The sequence below is a fragment of the Molothrus ater genome, chromosome 1, assembly GCF_012460135.2.
Source record: "Molothrus ater isolate BHLD 08-10-18 breed brown headed cowbird chromosome 1, BPBGC_Mater_1.1, whole genome shotgun sequence".
NCBI lineage: Eukaryota > Metazoa > Chordata > Aves > Passeriformes > Icteridae > Molothrus > Molothrus ater.
The window spans coordinates 55,251,158-55,267,253 of record NC_050478.2 but is presented as its reverse complement, the minus strand read 5'-3'; the positions used below and the strand labels follow the sequence as shown (position 1 = coordinate 55,267,253).

Sequence of the window (16,096 nt, the reverse complement as noted above, 5' to 3'; positions counted from 1 at the left end):
TACTGTGGTGGTGCACTCCCCCCTCCTCTCAGGCTGCACTGACATCTGAGAAATGCTCATTAGGCCTTGGCCTTGAAAAAAGAGTATCTGGACTCAGCTTTTTCCAAGCTTATCAAAAACCCTGTCTATTCCCAGGAACTGCTGCTGTCTAACAAGCTCGAGTTTTCCTTACAAACCACACTAGAAACTAGTTTTCTTGCCTGAATGGCATAACATCCCTGTTCTCAGACTTTCAAAGAAAGTGCCAACACAACTGTGACCACGATGAAACATTGTTATGACTAAAGCCCACACTCCAGTGATCCCATAAACAGCGGTCCAAAATGGGGCCCTTTGAGCTCTCTTTGACCACATGCTGCAACCAGCAATCTCCCTCTAAGTGGGACACCTGTCAGAACTAGTGCACTCTCAAGATTTTTGTACTTGGAGGAACGACAAACAAATTACGAATACTGGGCCAATATCCTCACTCCTCAAGGCTCAACCCTTCACTCGCTGGGGAGGTGCAAAGGCATCCAAAGTGAGTATTTTGCTTACCTTCGAGGGGAATTTTTCACAGGCACCTTGCTGGCACTGTTTATTGTCTGTGTGCATGCACATGAGCATATGCTATAGCAAAGCAAGGAGAAATGCTGCTTTCTTAGATTTTTGAGCACCTTAGGTATCTATGTAAGTTAGACCTGTAGTAAGGTGAACTCATTGAATTATAAGCTAAGTGGAACGCTGCTAAGTGTTTTCTTTGCTAAGTTGCTAATTTTAATTTATAGGTTAAATGCTTTTAAATGTTATTCCTCTCTTAAACTGTTAAGGTAAGGTTATAAGTTGAGTTAGGTATAAGTTAAGTGTTATTCCTTTGTTAAATTGTTAGGTTTAAGGTATAATTTAAGTAAAAGTACTCAAGTTTGAGTGCTGGTAAACTTTTAGGCCATATTCCTTTTCATCTGTGCTCTCGCCTAAACACACACACACCCACACATCCACCCACACACACCCCCTAGATAGTTCTCAGTTCATTTCTGTTTGATTGCCTGGATTTTGTTTGGTTATGTTGTTGCTTGTTTTTCCTTAGTATGCTTTAACTGCCCTCTAAGTAGTAGATTGAATCTTGCCAACGAACTTTGTTGTGCTGTTGCTTAATATTAAATCCGGTTTTCACTGATGCCCTTGCTGCTGATTTTCTTAAGTGATCTCAAACACTTGTTTGTAACACTTACTGAAGTATCCTTATAAGCATTTGTAAGGCAGCAGTACCGAGAAATTAAAGAGCCTGAAATTTAACTCCTCTTTATAACATACCTAAAAATTAAATAAATGGATACATATTCATATCCCACATAATGCTATAAAGGAAATGTATTTCTATATTTTGCTGATGCCTTAAGTTTTAGCTTTCATATTTTTCAGATTCTGTGCTGCCTAGGTGCATAGCTTTGAGCTTCATATTAAGTGTTAGTAAGCTCTCTTCACAGAGTAGGTAGACAAAACAATCCTTTTCCAGCTTAAGACCAAGGACAACTGTTACAAGTTTCAGGCCCAAAAACCATACAGTGGACTGAAGAGAGAAAACAAGATGGATGGGACTTCATAATCTGAAGCTGTAATTGGACAATTAACCCAATATGGAAATGGATAAAAGTGTGAAACCTAGTGACCATTTTGGGTCTGTCTTGGGTGTAGCCCTGGCCAGGCTCTTGTACTGCCCAAGGTGTATCTTTTTAAGGCCTTTTAATAAATACCTACTTTATTCTATTAGCTCTGTCTTGTCTCTGTTCCACATCAGCCTCTCAAGGCATCACGCCACCTAGTCTTAAAAAAAAAACCTAGGGGCTGCAGAATAGCATGGCAATATATTAAACTTTTGTCACTTTTATCCCACAAAACCCAATCACAACAAATCACCATTTGTAAACTTGTCACAGCTAAATACATACTTGTAAATCCTTAGTCTTTTGGAATCTTTACTCACAGTTCTACAAGTCTCTAACTCTTGATGCATTTTCTCGACTTTCTTGTCACACTCAGACTGTATGGCTTTCTTCTGCAGCTCTAATTCTTCTAAGGCTAGGGATTCTTGCTGTTCTTGCTCTTGAAGGGCTTTTAAGCACTCACTCTGATTTTTTTCCTGCATGAAGAAGAACAACTGAACAATAAACTACAAATATAGTCATCACACCTTCAAGAACATTATGATAGGATATTTTCAAGTTAATATGAGTCATACACTAATCACCTTTACTTTCTGCACAAAAACAAATAGAGTTTTTATTCAGTTTGTGAAAACATAAGTGCAATAAATCGCTTCTTTTTTTTCTTGGAAACCCCTTGTGATAGATGAGTAATGTGATGATTGACTCTCACAATTAACAGACAAATATCATGTATGTAGGTTAAGAAAAGTTTTATAGATTTATAGTTATGTTTTACCCCCTTGCGTTGTTATCAAGGGACAGCTGGGGTTGGGACATCTGGGAGGGTTGGCTTGTCACTATGGCAACACCTGACCTCCAGCCAGGATTTGAGGAAGTAAACTTCACCACTGGACAGTGAAGAAGGAGTAGATGGACAGAACTTTGGGAGGTGCTAAAGGGTTAAAAGGCAAAACCTTCATTGTGTGGGTGAGCACGTGGTGGGGAAAATCCTTTGCTCCCAGCACCATAGCATTTTCTCTATTCCGTCTTCCATTGTATTTTTGATAAAGTTTAATAAACCTTTCTAAATTTATGAAAAGTGAGTAGCCATTTGTCACACCCCTTGTCTTTGCATGAAAAACATAATGTAATCAAGCTTTACATTTTGGTTTGTTTACCACTATTAATTGAGAATAACATCTGAGAGGAGTTGTTGGGGCTTGGGTTTTGGTTTGCGGTTTTTTTCCCCGTTCCTTCATTGTTATTTGTGGATTTTGTTCCCATTGAGTAGCTAATAAGAATGGCAGAGAGGGGGAAACTCCTTTGGGTTTTTTGGGAGTGTTTTTTTTCTTTCTGGTTGGGATAAGGGGCTGGGTGGGTGCAACTCCTAGCTCTCCCTCTCTCTGTTTCAGTTTTAGAGGAAGACAGTCAGAGCCACTGCTTTTGGGGAAAGGACTTCCACTGCTGCTGCCGAAGACCGGCCAGAGCTGCTTCTTCTACCGTGGGGTGAGTCTCTGCTCATGAGAACAGCCACTGAACTGGGACCTTATAAACACCCACCTCACTAAAAAAGACACCTATCATTGTCTGCTCAGGTGCCCGGGATCCTGAGCTCAGCTCTCCCTGCCCTGCTGGGAGCCCCTCACCCCCTGCCAGCCCAGCTTGCAGCTTTCTGAGAGTCCTGCTAGGGGCACAGGAATTGGCTGCCCCAAGGGTTTGTGAAGCAAAGCCTCTCTTCCACTCCTTCCCATCTTCGGACAAAAGCCTCCATTGCCATCTGCTCCTCGAGCCAGCGCCAGAGCGCCCCCTGCAGCCGCCGGGGAATCATCGCACCTGCCCTGTCCACAGGGAGTCACCAGCGCCCCTGCCGGCTGTGACCGTAACGACACCAAAGGGGGAAGTGCCGCAGCCAAAAAAGGCTGTCGCTGGGTTCTGGGTTCTGTTTGTTGTTAATGCCAAAGTTGTTGTTGTTTGTTTGCTTTATTATACATAGCAGTACAGAACTGTTATTCCTCTTCCCATATCTTGCCTGAGCCCCTTAATTTCACGATTCTAAAAATTCGGAGGGAGGGGGGTTTTTTTGTAACTTCATTTTTTGTATTTCTTTTACTCTAATTTCTGGGCCTGATTGCCAATGATCCACAGAAAGATATCAAAAATCAAGTCTAAAAAATTTCAAAAAAATAAATAGTTTCCACAAGATACAGCTGTTACTGATCACTGACAGTGATAATTTATCATTACTAAGTTATTACTATTACTACTATAAGTTAGTCTGGATCATTGCAGCTGCTTTCTTTTCACGTTCCTGAAGTCTAGGAGCTATTTGACTTTTGGAAAGCACTCCTATCTTTAAGCATAGGAGGACTCTCACTGTGGAATAGTGTCAACTCAAGACTTCTAATCCCAACTCAAACTTAGAGAAATAGTTTTTTATGTGTGGTAGGTTTACTTACAAGAGCTGCCTTCATCTTCTCCTGGAATACCTTTTCTTGAGCCTCTAATCTCTCATTTAACTCCTGATCTTTGGTAGCCAGTTCTTTTTTATGGATTTTTTCTAGTTCAGCAACTCGTTCCTCTGAAGATTTCTGTGAAGTCAGAAAAAACTAATTTCAAAATATTAACTAACAAAACACTTTCTATTTTTTCTTAATAAGAAAATAGTGAAGACAGACAGAACAAACCGGAACCATCTCTTTGCTCCTTTTGAATAAGTTATGATCACTTAAAGTACTTAATATTAAGCCCTGACAGTTCTTATTTTCAAGCTTTAAGTTATCCATCTTCCTTCTCAAGTCTTTCATAGTTGTACTAAAGACACATAGTTGTTTCTAAAGACTCTTCTCCAAGGCAAACTTTGTGTTTTCAGTTCAAACATGATAACACATTGGAAAAGGAACTTTTTTGTAGCTTTCTCAGTATTCTTGTTTTATGAGCCAGAAAGTCAAGTGGTGATACTCTGTGTAGACAGTTATCTACAACCTTTATTTAAGAATAATGTGAAGCACGTCAGTGGTCCCCTTAAAGCATCAGTGTATTCTCTTAGAAAAATTAATACCATTGTGGATATCATTACAAGAACTGTAACTTATGGGTGTTCAAATTTACAGCTTTGTAAGGCATGTGAAGTATTCCAGCAATTCCTAACTAAATACACCAGAAAAAACAAATTATAGAAACTTTTAACCCACAAACAATATGGCAACAAGTTCTTAAACATTTACACATAGTCAGCTAGGATAATGATTAAAAGCTAAAAGTGATTAAAACCCAAAATCCTTCCGGGGATGTGTGAGCTTCCTGCCATTAATGTCTTCTTGTCTTTGTTTAAAGTCTCAAGTATACTTTTAATAAACAATTTTATTAAATACCGTGAAGCAAAGAATAATACTATTTATTTTTACATGCCATTAATGAACTGATTTAAATTGCTGAAAAAAAAACCATCTATGAAGAGTTTGCAGTTTTTCATTAAGTAAATCTTTAATCACAGAAAATAATTTTTATGGATTTTATTAACTAGCAAAAGCTTTATAACAGAGTTCTGTCATACTGATGTATTTTACAACAATGGCTTAACTATAATAGTCTTTACCTTCATAATCTCAACCACCTCTTGTTTCACTCTGGTTAATTCCCGCTGAAGATTTACTCTCTCTTCTTCACTTGCCTTTTCTACTGCTTTAATTTTTTCATCCATTTCTATTTGCAGTTTTTTACGGGCTTCCTCTGTCTTTTGGGCAATACTTACAGCCTTCTCAAGCTCTTCAAAAGCTGTGAAGAAAAAAAAGTATATGATAATTGAGAAATATCTATACATTTTGATAGAAGAATTTCACAACAAGAGAAGAATGAATTTAAGAATTAACCTAGAATTCACATGTTTATTTTCTAGAAAGGAAAGAGAACTGACAAATAGACGTGAATTTCTTCCAATACATCCTGTAGCTTCTATTTCTTTGCCTAAAATCACTATAAAATGCATAAACCATATTAATGAATGAACTATAACACTCCTCTTCTGCCTATACCTGCTGAATAAACTTTGAAGAAGTGGAAAATAGCTGCACAAAGAAAGGTAATTCACACTAAAACAAGCAGACAGAAACAAACCAAGAATGACGACTATGCAAGTCAGTTATTAGCAGGTCATGAAGAGTTTCTCCTGAATAGAATACTAATGTATAATATCAGGCACTTAATATACCTAAGAATAATTCCAAACTGTAAAACCTAGAGAATCGTTTCTTCAAACTATGTTTCATAGAGTCCACAGAGATGGCTTTGCTAATTTCATTATCTCACTATTTACATTTAATGTACACTTCTATCAGTGTAGTAGCTGACTGTCTGGCACTTCTAACTTCACAAATAAAATGTAAATTAAAAAAATTAGAAGTTAAGATTTGCTCCCAGAAAACTTGAATAGTTGTAAGTTGTTTCAAAAGAACACTCAAGCTGCAGTGTTGAGATTTATTTACTCTTGCTCAGGATGCACAAATCCACTGAAACACATTTTAATTTACAAAATAAAAGCAATAATTCCACAGCTTCATCTCATGCTAAGCAGAAGTAGCCTAACATGCTTTATTCACTTCACAGATGATAATTTAGATATAAAATGAAAGCAAATAAATTCCAGTATTGTGAGCTTGTTTATTTATTCAATACCCCTAAAACTCACTACAACTGATGTCAGAGTCTATACAGAATTACGCAAGACTAGAGTTCAATCATTATTAGGGAAATCTCTTTTCCTGAATGGATCATGAATGTGGAAAACTGTGGAGGACAGTAAACCAGCTGGGGAAAAGCTTACCATGCTCCCCTGGAGGGACAACCTTTAAGTAACAACCTCCCTGGTCATGGCAAGGAAAAAAACTTCCCCAAGAATGCATTTTTGCTGTATGTTGATTCTATGTATCCCACTGACCCTTCCCCTTTGTTCTGCCCCTGTGCCCTTATCTCAATCCTTCTGATGTTCTGCCCCACCCCTCACGATCCCTATATAAACCCCTGCTCTCTCTGCCTAAAAGAGTTCTTTGTCCCTGGACCCCTTCAAGGTAGGAGCTCAATAAAGACCCTCCGTGCAACCCCATATGAAGACTCCGTCCCTTCCTTCTGCATCGCTCGTGGCTGAAATCACCCGAGAGCTGAAATCATTCAGCAGGAGCGAGATGTGCCTGTGCACCCAGGACGTCTTCTTAAAGACGCTCCTCTGGGAAGGCTGTGGCACTCTACCACCTCTGTCTGCTGCGAGAGAAAACCCCTACAGCATTATTAGAAAAATTTAGTGTCAGAACATCCTACTATACGGTTCGTACTTAGCATAACGGAATTTTGGCAGAACACCTCTGTAAAATTCAAAATCACAATGCCAATATCAAGACTGTAATTTATCAGAGCACAAGCCCCTAAAAGCATATTATTCTATTATACCCTGGACTACTGGGACTCTATTTTGCAAGGAAACAGAAAAAACCAAACTTCTGAAGTGTTATTTATATGCTAAGCTTTCTTCCAATAAATTCTGTTCCCGAAAGAAAATCATAATAGACTCTCACATCTCTAGTTTTATTGATTCATCATTAGTTCATAGGCATTCACAGCAGTTATTGCAATCTTTGGTTTTTTTGAAGTTATCTTTAATAATATTCAAGCACGTATTTGAGAAGTGAGCAATAATTTCCATTCCACATCTTTTGACAACATTAAACACTGAAGATTTTAACCACAGTCTGTACTTTTGAGACAGTGCTGCAAATATGTCTTCAAGTAACTTAATTCCATACAACTGGATTCACCCAAATTCTGACCTTCTACAGAATTTTCTTGTTTTTTGAGGAAGCCTTTTTCTGACTACTCACAGCAACAATCATGTTTTAAGGCAAAATGGGGCTGTTATTGATTCTGGCAATACCAAAGCAGACCACTGTATTTTTATTTATTTTTATTTATCCACTCTTCCACTTCTGGTTCTGCTTAAATGCTAAAACTATTACAAAAAATTAAGATCACTAGAGATTATTTCAAGCAGAAACAGTCTAAAATGTAATACAAGCACGCACAAGGCTTATAGTTCCTTATTTTGCACAGTTCTTCACAGTCCTATGAAGGCATTTTGCCACGTGCCATCTACAGGACTCAAGTTCTCCCCACTTGTGACACCAGGCACAAGTTGATTATGAATACTGCAGAATAATGCAAAACTCTGTTTGGAGAACGGTAATGACTTCTCTGATGCTCCTCTCAGTCCTAACAAAAGCAGGCCAAGCAAAACTGGTGAAGTCGTTCAGTATTACAGCATCATCTTTTTTCAAAACCAAACAAAAACTGAACCAAACAAGCAAACAAAAATATAAAACAAAACAAAAATCCACCCCATCCTATGGACCTTTGCAAAGTATAGCTTGAAACTAAAGCCTGAATGTAGAACATTAAGTTATTTCACTTTTCCATACACATTTTCTGATTCTTGTTCTGAGCATCATGTAAGTTATTTTCATTTGAGAAAATGTTATTTTCGTTTTCATTTATTTTCATTTGTATTCTCTTTCCTTCTGCAAAAGGAAAGAGAATACATTTGCCATAGCCCACAGATCAGCCAAAGAGAAGATCCATGTTCACAATAGGATTGACTAGTGATATGGAATTGCTGAGAAACATGCAGTACAAAAGCTGCATCAACATAATCACAAGCAGGATGCTAATACAAAAACTAGACAAAAGCTGATGGTTAAAAAGCCAAGAGGGTATGAAACCACAAAGAAGCAGTACTTCACAGAAACACAGTTGGATCACTAAAAGTTAAATTATACACCTCTCAGGCACATTTAACCCTTAAGCAAAACAGAATATTTTCATTCAAAGTAGTTAATTCTAGTGTAGCTAGACACAACCAAGTTTCAAACCAGCAGAGGGCTAAACTATCACCAAGCAGACAGAATGTGGTCTCTATTATCACCATTACTTTTAATCTGTGAGAGATTTTAATTCTCTGCATCAAAACATGAAATAAAGTCCATGTTTTTATTTAAATATACCTACTCTGAATGTAGAGAATAAAGGCACTGCCTCTGCATTCTTCTCCAGCCTGCAGAACTCTGTTCAGGGAAGATCTTTCAACCAAGTATTGGTTGAATGAAGTCTCACAAAGGCACATCAGCAAATCAGAAATAGAAACAAGCACACCAACAGAGTCTCAGGTTCGTCCTGCAAAACCCCATTCATGTGACAAAGCCAGACAAATTGAAAACTTTCCTGTGCAGTATGTAAATCACAAAAAATGAGTCTGAGCGGAGTTTAGGAGTGCAAGGTTTGCAAATCTGTTTTTTATACAACATGTGGTGGACAGTTGACTACTTTACCTACACCACTCCAAAGTACCAGTCTCGGTTCTCTGCACCTTACTCACACCCAGAGTAACACTTTGCACTGCAAAGTCTTCTGTTTTCCTCTGCTGGTGCTGCACACCTTTTCTCTTTGTCTAGAGTGCCTCCTAGTGCTAAACACTGTGAAGGAAGCAAACCAGCTTTGTATACCAGCTGGCAAAGGAGATATTCACGTTCAATTTCTGAGGGCTGAGAGCAGGCATCATGTCCAAATTTTGAAAAAAAAAAAGGTTGAAATCATTCCTACAGCTAACTTGTGCATCTAGGCAGGATTTTAAATGCGCAGTCCAAGCCTTTTGTTTTCACTGAAGAAAGGTGCTTAGCATATGTTAATTAAGTTTGCAAAAAAATGCTGCCTATAAGTAGGATTTGCTTTCTAAAGACTTTTGTTTGCTCATAGACTATTAGTAAGTCAGTAATCTGCATCCTGAGAAGTCATTAAGTACTTAGGCTAGGTAATCTTAAGAGAAAAAGACTTAATTTTAGCTAGATTTATAAATACTAAAAAGATCTTTGTTAAAGTTAAAAAAGAAATGTGTTGCAGTTACTTCAAGTAGAAGTGCCTGAGAAGCACAGAATTTACTTTTAGAACCCAGTTTAAGCACCCAATGTGTGATGTAAAAAAACCAGCACCCTTACCCCAGTCCTGTTCATACAAGGCTTGGGAAAGGCACCATGATTCACTTACTGGCATATGTGGATGCACAAAAACAAGATGCTCTGAGAGATTTCAACATAATGTACCTCTAACTACAAATAGAAAAAGAACTGAACTGAGGAGACCAAATTACAGTTTATACTGTTTTGTACACAACAAAAAATAAGCATACATATCTTTTCATGATTTCATTACACAAAAATGCATTCACATTAAATCCAACACCGAGCAATTCTAAACTCCTGATTTACAAAGAAAAATGCCAGTAGGCAAGATGACACAGAAATCTATACCAATTTTTAGTCTCCAAGCAGCACTACAAAAGTAAATTTCAAGTGTATTATGCTTTATGTATTTTACTATAACATAAATGAAATTAACATTTCTTCTTCATTCCATGATTTCAGTTCTTCACTAAACCATGACATATAAAAAGATGTCTAGAATTTAACAGTCTAGGTGCTGTCCTGTGCCATGTGGTTTACGATGACCCTAGCAGAGCAAGGAGGTTGGACCAGATGATACACTGTGGTCCATTCCAACCTTACCAATTCTGTGGTTCTGTGAAAGTCACCTCACATTAACTATCCAAAACCCAGAACTTTTAAATGTTGACCTCAAATACATGAAATCTCCCAATTCATAAATCAATCCATTACAACTTAAAGGTTGAGGCCTAAAATCAATTTCAGGCTCTCTTGGTATGCAAGGTGGTTTTCTCAAATAATTTAGTTCAACTGTATTGAACCACACTAACATTGTAAATTACAATATTTTTGGAACGTATTAAGCCAAGGATGTAATAGAAAAATCTAATAAAGGTCACCTTATAATTCTGTCTTAAAAGCAGTGTTAACTAATTTGCCAAGGGTTCCAACACACATATATGCATGCTTAAAAGACTGTAATAAATAAATGCACTCAAAGGTAAAGTTGACACTTATGCACTGTAAAATCAACCAAAGTACTTAAATTTTTTGTTTAAAAAAGAGCACAATTAACACACAAATCTCCCCCTAGAAAAGTGTAGTGTACTCAACACAACATTCATTCAAATTAAATTACTTCTCAACACAACAGAAAGTTTTCCAGTAGTTTACAGAATCATCTCTAACCTGATTTCAGTTTCTGGCCAAGCAAACTTGAAGAAATTACTGCATTAATTAGTGTGTGTGGATAGTACATTAATAATTCATAATTGTTTCTCCTGCCTCAAGAAACACTATTGCATACAACCATGATAAAAACTTCATATCTACAGAAGTATTAAAAGATTCTTCACCTTCTTTTTTTAATCATGAAGAGCTTTCTAGTCTCCCATTACCAAACAAAATACACTGTAGAACTGACTGACTTTTGAAGTATGAATTTCCAGAACTAAAAAGATGCATGCAACCTTGAAAGGGTAGGAGAGGAAGGGACCTAATGAAAATGTTTATTACATTCACAAGATGGATGTTCCAGCTGGTTTTCTGCATTACAGCAGAATGATCTATCCAAATTAATCTTTAAAATTGCAAGTTCTAATGTAAATCTATATAGATTTAAAATAAACCACTATGAACTGCATTGTTTGAACTCTTCATTGCTTTTTAGAGAAAGAAAATATGTATAATATTTTATTCAAAGTAACACCTGAGCTTCTGCCAAAAGAGTGAGCTTCTTTGCATGCCCATGAGAACAAATTAAATTATTCTAAAAGAATTCTGATGTAGTACAAAACAATTTCACTGTTTAAAAAACAATGGTTAAACTTCATTTCATGCAAAAGTAAAACTCCAAGCCCACATAATGTTACCTAATTTCCATAAAAAGCAAACCACATCATATAACAGTAACTTAAATGTTCCTCTGTTACAAGCCTGAGCCCAAAGGAATCATCACTGCTGTTTCACTTAAATCAGAAATACTTCCATTAAAATAATTGAAAGAAAATGCTTACTATGGTTATAACATTTTTACTTCTTCACAAATTCTTATACACTCACTGCTATGTTTTCTATGTGAATTCCTGGTGGTATTATAATGACAATTTATAGGTACTTGCAAGTTTCTCTTCTTAGTTAGACCAGAAGAAGACTCCATCAATTTTTTCCTGTACAAACAAGGAAGTACAGTTGCCTTTCAGAAGTTTCTTTCCTAAATCCAGTTTTATTGGTAACAGATCAGTCAAAAGCATCCCTATACTCTGCTGTCCAGAAATGAAGTTAGTAATGATGCCACAGGTGATGTGTAGAACAACAGAAAAAAGAGCATCTCTTAATATTCATTCCAAACAACTGCAGAAAAAGACCACACTGAAGCTTTCTGATGTACAAATGTGAAGGCAAATAATCTAGGTATATTCTTACCAGCTCTTTCAGATTTTTCTTTCTGCTCTTTTAATTCCTCGCCTTTTGTTGTTATTTGTTTGATTCGAGCACGCAGTTGGGCTACCTCCTCCTCCTTCATTTCCAATGTTTCATGCATTTGCCGCTTTGTCTCTGCAATTACCATGCCCTATGGAAAAGGTCCTTGTGATAAAAAGCTAGCAAATAAATAAGACATATACCTGAAACAATTTCAAGCCAGGGCACAATCTTTGCCAGGAATAAACTGTAGTCTCTTATTATGAGACCAGAGATCATAGGATTTTTCTATGTCAGAAAAAAGAAAATGCTAACAAAAAGAAAATAAGAATAGGGATTATTTTTAAGAGTATCCAAAATTTATCAAGTGGTGAAAAGAACTCCAGCAAACACAGACCATCCAAAAATTTCCTCCTTCTAGTACAGACACTTTCCTTTGAAACACGTATTCCGTAAACAAACCCAAATTAAAAGCATTGTAGAGTCCGTACTTCTCCTTTGAGATTACACCATACAATGTTAGTCATGTCACTTGTGACACCACCAGAAGTTACTCCAGGTACCAAGACTGTGATTAAAAAACTTTTAAGGAATGAAAAACTGAGAAACTCCTTATTGTCTATTGAAAGCACAGTTACTTTATTGGTTATTTTAAAATTAATTTAATTGTATCTCATCTTTATTTGTGTTTGGGGTTTCTTAGTTTGTTTTAGAATTGGCATCAAGGAATGTATTCAGAATATCTGCTTCATCCTATATAATGTTGTCTTGCAGTATTAAGTATAATTTAACAGACATATGATATATATACAATAAAATTCTTAAATAGCTTAAATTACTTGTTTATTAAAACATAGATGAAACCATCAGACCACTAAAACCAGCTTCTAATACCAAGAACTAGATATTTTGTGTTTTAAACAATCTTCATCAAAACCTACAGCTTTGTTACCTTGTCTTGTTCTAGCTGTTCAATCAAATTCTTTGCATCACGCAGCTGTGTAATCAGTTTAGTCTTCTCAGCCATGTGAAGGTCCTAAAAAAAGATCCCAACCACAAGTTGGTTGACAAACAGCTTAGCTTAGGCTCTGACCCTGCACTATGCCTTGGAGGAAGAACACAGAACACAATGAAAGGAAATTGAAGTGGGCAGTTTTAAATTACTTTTACATCTCCCAGAGGTAGGCTGTCTTATGGCTTCTGTAATAATTCAGAGATCTGAAGGCTTTGTTAGAGCCTCCACACATGGAAGTCTGAGTTGGTAAAGTAAAATAAGAAATATGTCTAAGATTTCTGCTCTATTACCTGCATTTTGGTTTACAAGAGAATCTCAGCAATGCAACATAAATGATTGTCACTAGCCGTGTTCTAGAAAATGTCATTAAAACACTCAAGTCTTTCAGAGCTTTTTCAAACCAGGCTAGTGCTCAGAGATGAAGACAGAGATGGGAATCTAATCTCTGTAACTAAAGTTAAGTACAGCTATACTTAGCACATTTTCAGATTTCATTACTATTAGCCACCTTACTTACACTTCACACTCATCATTAATGGCCTTAAAAGGAAAATTGAGCAAAGTATTAATTTATTAGCTTTGGGATTGCACTTATGTTGACTATATTGTGATCTCAACTGCCCCACCTTCATTTTCTTTCTCTTAATTTACATAATTAATGCCTCATTCACTATATCTTAAAGGTTTAGTTCTGCTCCACTTTTCTTACTTTACCTTCTGTCTTCTGTGCTAAGACAGTCTTTTTCTCACTACAACTTCCCACAACTACTTATTTCTAATACCATTCTGATGGTTATTTATACAGTAAGTTTTCATACCCTACTTCACCACTCTAGAGTAATTGTTGAGTGTATTCATTCCAGGTCTGTTTTGAACCTTTTTCTCCAAATAAGTACAGGGAAAATTTGTTTCATGGTCTGCTTTATCAATAAATTTTGGAAATACTGGAGTTCTTACTGTATTTTCATGGTTACCCATAAAGCTAAGAGCATTTTCCATACCTTCATCTTTTCCAGCTCCTGAAGCCTCTCTTCCAGCTGTTCTTGAAGTGCCTCTTTCTCGTTGGTCAATTGGGCACAGGACTCCTTATGTGACCGAATAGTCTCCTTACAGCGTTGCAGCAAGTTCTCCTGGCGCTTCACCCTCTGATTAAGAGTTTCCAGTGTTTTAACAGAATCTTCATTATCCTCTATAAGACAACGTACCAACATTACCACATGCATGACATTTCCAAAATGCAGATCTGCAATCATTCACAATGCAGTGGACTCACAAGTCTCTAAAGAAAGTTGTGTGAAGTGTGCAAAACTTCCTAGTTCCTCCTGTAAGTGCCAGAAATATTCCACACATACACAGAGTAGTAAAGACTATTTAACACCAAGTTAGCTTACAAAACCCCATGCTTCATGAGCTTCAAAATGAAGCTATTAATAAACAAGGTTTTTTACGTAATTAAAAAGTCATCATGATTTATAAACCTGCCTGCTGCTACTAACAGAATATGCACAAGTAAGAAAAAATGTGATGCAAAGTAAATCACAACTCTCAAGTGCCAGGCACTTGCTTTCCCAAGGCTGGGTATGAGATTAGTTCTAAAATACCCAGATTCGCAATATTAGGTTCAGCAGGATAAAGGTTAGTGTCTTTCTGAGTAGTACTCATAGAATCATAGACTGGCTTGGATTGGAAGGGATCTTAAAGATCATCTAGTTCCAACCTCTGCCATAGGCCGGAACACCTCACAGAACAAGTTGCTCAGAGCTCCATACAGCCTGGCCTTTAACAATTCAAAGGATGGGGCAACCACAACTTCTCTGGGCAACCTGTTCCAGTGACTCACCACCCTCACAGTAAAGAATTTTTTCTAATATCTATAATTTAAACCTATGCCCTTTCAGTAGGTTTGAATCACTGTATAACTAGCACATTTGGTAGTATTTTACTGTGTGCTTCTGCTCTGATGCTCTAGAGGTTGCAAGAGTATTTGACATTGTGCTGGATTTGCATGGCCAAGCTTCAATAGTTGAAGGGGAACTACAGGGGTGGCTTCTGCAAGGAGCTGCCAGAAAGCTGCCGGAAGCTTTCTTCATTTCCAGCAGGTGTCCTGCTGGTCAAGGCTGGGCCAATTAGAAATGGTGGTAGCGCCTCTATGATACAAAAATTAAGAAGAAAGAAGAAAAAAGTTATTGCACAGTTGTAACTGCAGCCAAAGAAAAGCAGAGTGAGAACATGTGAAGGGAACAACTCTGCAGACATAATTTTGATATTAGCAAGGAAGAGGAGAAGGTGCTCCAGGCACTGGAGCTAGGATTCCCCTGCTGCCTGTGGTACAGACCATGGTGAAACAGCCATGCCCTTGCAGGCCATGGAGGACCAAGGGGATGCAGAGATCCACATGCAAGCCATGGAGGAGCCCTTGCCAGAGCAGGTGGATGCCAGAGAGGAGACTGTGACCCTGTGGGAGGCCCATGGGAGAGAGAAGCCCACTTGGGAGTAGCCTGTGCTTCAAGAACTGCACCCTGTGGAAGAGTGACCCATGCTGCAGCAGTTTGAGGAGGACTGTGGGATGGGCTCACATTGCAGCAGTTTGCAGGGAGCTGCTGCCCATGAGATGCATGGGCTGGAGAAGTTCTTGGAGAACTGTCTCCTGTGGGAGGGACCCCACAATGGAGCAGCAGAAGCACTCCTCTCCCTGAGCAGTGGATGAAATCACAGGTGATGAACTGACCATAAACCCCCATTCCCTGACCCTCTGGAGAAAGAGGTAGAGCTGGGGCGGGGGGGCAAGGAGGGGGAAGGTGTTTTTAAGGTTTTATTTTACTTCTCATTATCCTGCTCTGATTTTATTAGTAATAAATTTGCTTCATATCTATAATTCGAGCCTGTTTTGGCAATGATGGTATTTAGTAAGGGATCTTTCCCAGGCCTTATCCCAACTCATGAACCCTTCTTTAAATTTTGTCTCCTCTGTCCAGCTGTGGAGGAGAGTGAGAGAGCCGCTTTGGTGGATGCCTGGCACACTACAGTCCAGAAGCAGACTCACGCACAGAAAACAT

General features: G+C 37.8%; 1 protein-coding gene across 1 annotated transcript in view; it reads right to left on the bottom strand.

Moving 5' to 3' along the window:
• Positions 1-16,096, bottom strand: part of GOLGA4 (golgin A4) — a 77,482-nt gene that overhangs the window by 27,285 nt on the left and 34,101 nt on the right. The window contains 6 exon segments of the mRNA XM_036379128.2: positions 1,967-2,122; positions 4,085-4,216; positions 5,224-5,402; positions 12,029-12,176; positions 12,978-13,061; positions 14,042-14,229. Coding sequence (XP_036235021.2) covers positions 1,967-2,122; positions 4,085-4,216; positions 5,224-5,402; positions 12,029-12,176; positions 12,978-13,061; positions 14,042-14,229 — 887 coding nt within the window.